Raw genomic sequence first — 4,197 nt, 5'->3', positions numbered from 1 at the left:
AACTAAAAAATACTTTAAAAAGTAAATATTCAATTTGATTAGTCAAATTGTAAGATCCTATCAATATAGTCATCTATACCATCTGTGTAAAAAAATCCTCTATATTATTGATATTTAAAAATAATCTCTAAAATTGTAAAAATAATATTCAAATACATCCCTATAGTAGTATTTACAAATAATATAATCACATTAAATTGATAATATATGGAATATATTTGAAATTAAGTGAAGAATATTAATGATATATTTGATAACATATCACGATAGAGGAATTATTTTGATTAGCATTTAATGTATTTTACCTAATAAAGACACATTTTTTATCTACCTCATAAGTCTTTTATCATCTTCTTAAAATTTAGCGTTTATTTTTTAAACAACTTTTTTTTGTGAGATTTGAAAACAAGAAACAAGCATATTTTCTGTTTTTAACAACTAAAAAAATGATTTATTAAAAAGGAAATCAGAAAAAATATTAATAATATTTTATATAAGTGAATAGGGTCTTGAATATTTACTCTACTTAGAATTTCAAATTTTCTTACAAAACTATACCACATTCAACATACAACTTTTTGTCTTTTTTGGAAATTAATTTACATAATATCTTTTAGGTCAGATAAGTTTTTTATCTTTATAAAGTTGTTGTATTATACTTTTAATCTCTATGAAATTTTTTTGCACTTTTTAATCCTTAGAAATTCTGCACTTAGGGTTTAATTTAGTCTCTATCGTAGGGCTAAAATTAAAAGCGATAATATTTATAGAGACTAAAAAGTGAAGAAAAAAAATATGAAATATAACAATTTTATAAAGATTAAAAATTTATTTAACTATATTTTCTATAATGCAAATAATAGATAAAAATGTTTTCTAATCAAAATGAAGAATGAATAAAATATATATATATATATATATATATATATATATATATATATCTTTATTGCAATTTTGTGCCCGTATTTTAGTCTATATATTGTTATATATTTGAGGTTTTTTAAAAAATTGATAGAATAATTCGATAAATAATTATATAACATCTCAATTTAACTTAATTTATTTTAAACAATTAAACTTGTATCCGTGTGATACACCAATCAGTTAGAAAAACATAACATATAAAAGATGTAAAAATTTAAACACAAATTAGTTGTAATCCATAAGTTCATAACAAAATACAAACCTGTAATTTGTTGAGACTAAACTTTGAAAGACTTTATCCCATGCATTGTCCCTCAAAGTTGTCATACAAAACTCAATATCATGAAGTGCCTTAAAACTATTTTAAACATTAAACGTATATTAATCACAAGGTTAATATTTTTAAATTAAAAGATATTATTAAAAGTGAATATTTTTTTAATGGTTACTGTATAGGGAATAAAACATAATTAACCTCTTTTAATATTAGTTTGATTAAAATAGAATAACACGCAAAAACGATATCATGATCATGTATCTAAAAAATGACAATAAAGTAATACTTAATTATATTACAAATAAAGTCATACAAGTTTCAGCGGAATACAATCACACAATGTCATTGTCACTGCAAGATAGTTTACAAATTACAAAACATTCTATAAAACACTATTTAGTATTTACAAAATAGCTAATACGTCAAAATAATAAAACATCGACATTGTCTACTTGTTTCGAGACCAAGCTTACGTCTTCACTTATGTTATAATATATAAAAAATAAGAGGTGAGATAATAGTTACAAAATTATTTTAAATTAAGTAGACAAAAGAAAGGTCTTAATCATTCTTTAAAATAAAATAAAAAATTAAAACTCGGTAACTTTAAATTTTATCCACAAAAATTAACTATCTATCTCAATTATTATGGTGTGAGTCGATAATTTTGTTAGGTAAGTCTTTAACTATAGTCTTAACTATCATCGCAACGAACATTTCAATTGTTTTTTTCTTACAAATATATATTTTGTAACAGAAACACTATGTTAACTCACCATATCATTTTCGGTCATTTAACATAAAATATTAATTAAAATAAAATAAATTTTTAATAAAAGAAAAGTATAGAATCATTCAAAACACTCAAGGAAGCATGCATAGAAAATTTTAAATATAATTTATATTAAATTTTCAAATTCAAAATCAGAAAATTTACAAAAAGCACAATAATACACACATGCAATCACAATAATCACTCCTTTTCTATCTAGAGGGACTGAATTGAAATTTTGTTTGGAGTATTGATGAGGTTGGTGTTGTTTGAAGATTAGAGAATAAGATATTTTTATAGTTTTTTTTTTTAAGTTTAAATAAATTTTTGGTCTATATCACTACAAGAAAAACCCTAATTTGTGGTCAACTTTACAAATATTTTGTAGCCGAAAAAAACCCTCACAAATTAGTCTAATCTAAGGTTATTGTTAGTAGTTAGCAATTTGTGATAGTGTACCAAGTAGATTCAAAAATCTTGTTTTTTTGGCTAGTAAGTAGAGTTGTGTGTGATATTTAATATTGCAATCCTCTAATGGAATACATGATTGATTATGACATTGGAGTAAGATGTAGCTCATTGTCATCTAGATCATTTTTCTTTTCCTCGTATAATGTGGTTCTGATAACTTGGAGAAATACTGCAATTTAAATTGACTAAGGGCCAATTGGGTAGAAGGTTAATTAAGCACTTATTTATATGTTGTGTAAGATTTATGTATAAGTTGTCCTTACAATCAAGGAATAAATAGTTATGTCATCTTGGAGCTTATTACAACTGAATCAAGGCCATGTGGCATTTGGGTAGATAGAGAGTTTAATTAAGTGTTAATCAACTAAAGTGCTTTTGTTTAATGATAAGTCAAAGTAAGCTATTCCAAGAGCCTCTTAAATATGTTTTGGAATCCATTTAACAATCCCTCAAAAATGATTACCTCATATGTCTTAATGTGTGGTGCTGTCTACTACGCATCAATCAAGTTGTGTTTGTAATTTTTTTTAGGTTGCAATTTGTTTTGGGCATTACAATTGGCTCATATTTGTTTTTTGCAGGTAAGGTACAAGATGTTACTAAAGTTCAGACACTTCTTTTCAGTGCTACTTTGCCAAGCTGGGTTAAGCAAGTATGCACCTCTGTGATCCTTTCTTGTACTGAATTCATTGTTTGTGCTTATTAGTTGTTATTTATATGACCTGTTCCCTTACTATTTTTTTTCCAGATTTCTTCAAAATTTCTGAAAGCAGATAAGCAAACTGCTGATCTTGTTGGGAATGAGAAAATGAAGGCTAGTACCAATGTTAGGCACATTATCCTTCCATGTAATAGTACTGCAAGGGCACAACTTATCCCTGATATTATTCGCTGTTATAGCAGGTATTTTTATTGTTCATTTTGTAACTTAAACTTCATAACATGATTCTTGTTTAGAATCTTCAAAATTAATAATTTGACTCGTGGTCTGTTGCAGTGGAGGCCGGACAATTATATTTACAGAGAAAAAAGAGTCTGCTTCTGAGCTTGCTGGAATGTTGCCTGGTGCAAGAGCTCTCCATGGTGACATTCAGCAATCACAACGTGAGGTGAGCTATGAATTGATATGATATTTAATTCTGGTGATCATCATTGAATGGATGTTCATGTGTGGTCTGTATGGAAATTGTTTTTGACTTTTATGTTTGTGTATGCATTCCAAATAATCACTCCTTTTCTATCTAGAGGGACTGAATTGAAATTTTGTTTGGAGTATTGATGAGGTTGGTGTTGTTTGAAGATTAGAGAATAAGATATTTTTATAGTTTTTTTTTTTTTAAGTTTAAATAAATTTTTGGTCTATATCACTACAAGAAAAACCCTAATTTGTGGTCAACTTTACAAATATTTTGTAGCCGAAAAAAACCCTCACAAATTAGTGACCGAAAAAGCTCTCACAAATACAAAAATTGAAATCGGTCTTTATTTGTGGCTGAAAAAACTCTCACAAATGCTTAAAAATTTAGGTGGATTTTGTGGCTGCCTAAGCCCTCACAAAATCACAACGTTGTTATATATAGTCTTGATATTTTTTGTTAGTCTTGATTATTAAAAAAATATCATTTAAAATTTTATATAGGTTTATATAAATGATATAGTCTTGATAATAATTTATTATATTGTTTGCAAATTAATTAATAATCCCCTAATTGACATATATGCCAAAGTTATTGATTTTAATATAACTATTTTT

The 4,197-nt window shown here is 26.0% G+C and overlaps 1 protein-coding gene across 1 annotated transcript; it reads left to right on the top strand.

The window, feature by feature from the left end:
• The first annotated feature begins 2,970 nt into the window (after window positions 1-2,970).
• Window positions 2,971-3,596, top strand: LOC101504292 (DEAD-box ATP-dependent RNA helicase 7-like). Its single transcript, XM_027335286.2, has 3 exons — window positions 2,971-3,096; window positions 3,193-3,347; window positions 3,442-3,596. Exons 2-3 carry the CDS (start codon window positions 3,253-3,255, stop codon window positions 3,572-3,574), a joined length of 228 nt encoding a protein of 75 aa, XP_027191087.2. The 5' UTR covers window positions 2,971-3,096; window positions 3,193-3,252; the 3' UTR covers window positions 3,575-3,596.
• Window positions 3,597-4,197: the final 601 nt, after the last annotated feature.

The sequence above is a fragment of the Cicer arietinum genome, chromosome 8, assembly GCF_000331145.2.
Source record: "Cicer arietinum cultivar CDC Frontier isolate Library 1 chromosome 8, Cicar.CDCFrontier_v2.0, whole genome shotgun sequence".
In the NCBI taxonomy this organism is placed as follows: Eukaryota; Viridiplantae; Streptophyta; class Magnoliopsida; order Fabales; family Fabaceae; genus Cicer; species Cicer arietinum.
The sequence above is the reverse complement of the archived record's forward strand: the minus strand, read 5'-3'. Positions and strand labels throughout refer to the sequence as shown.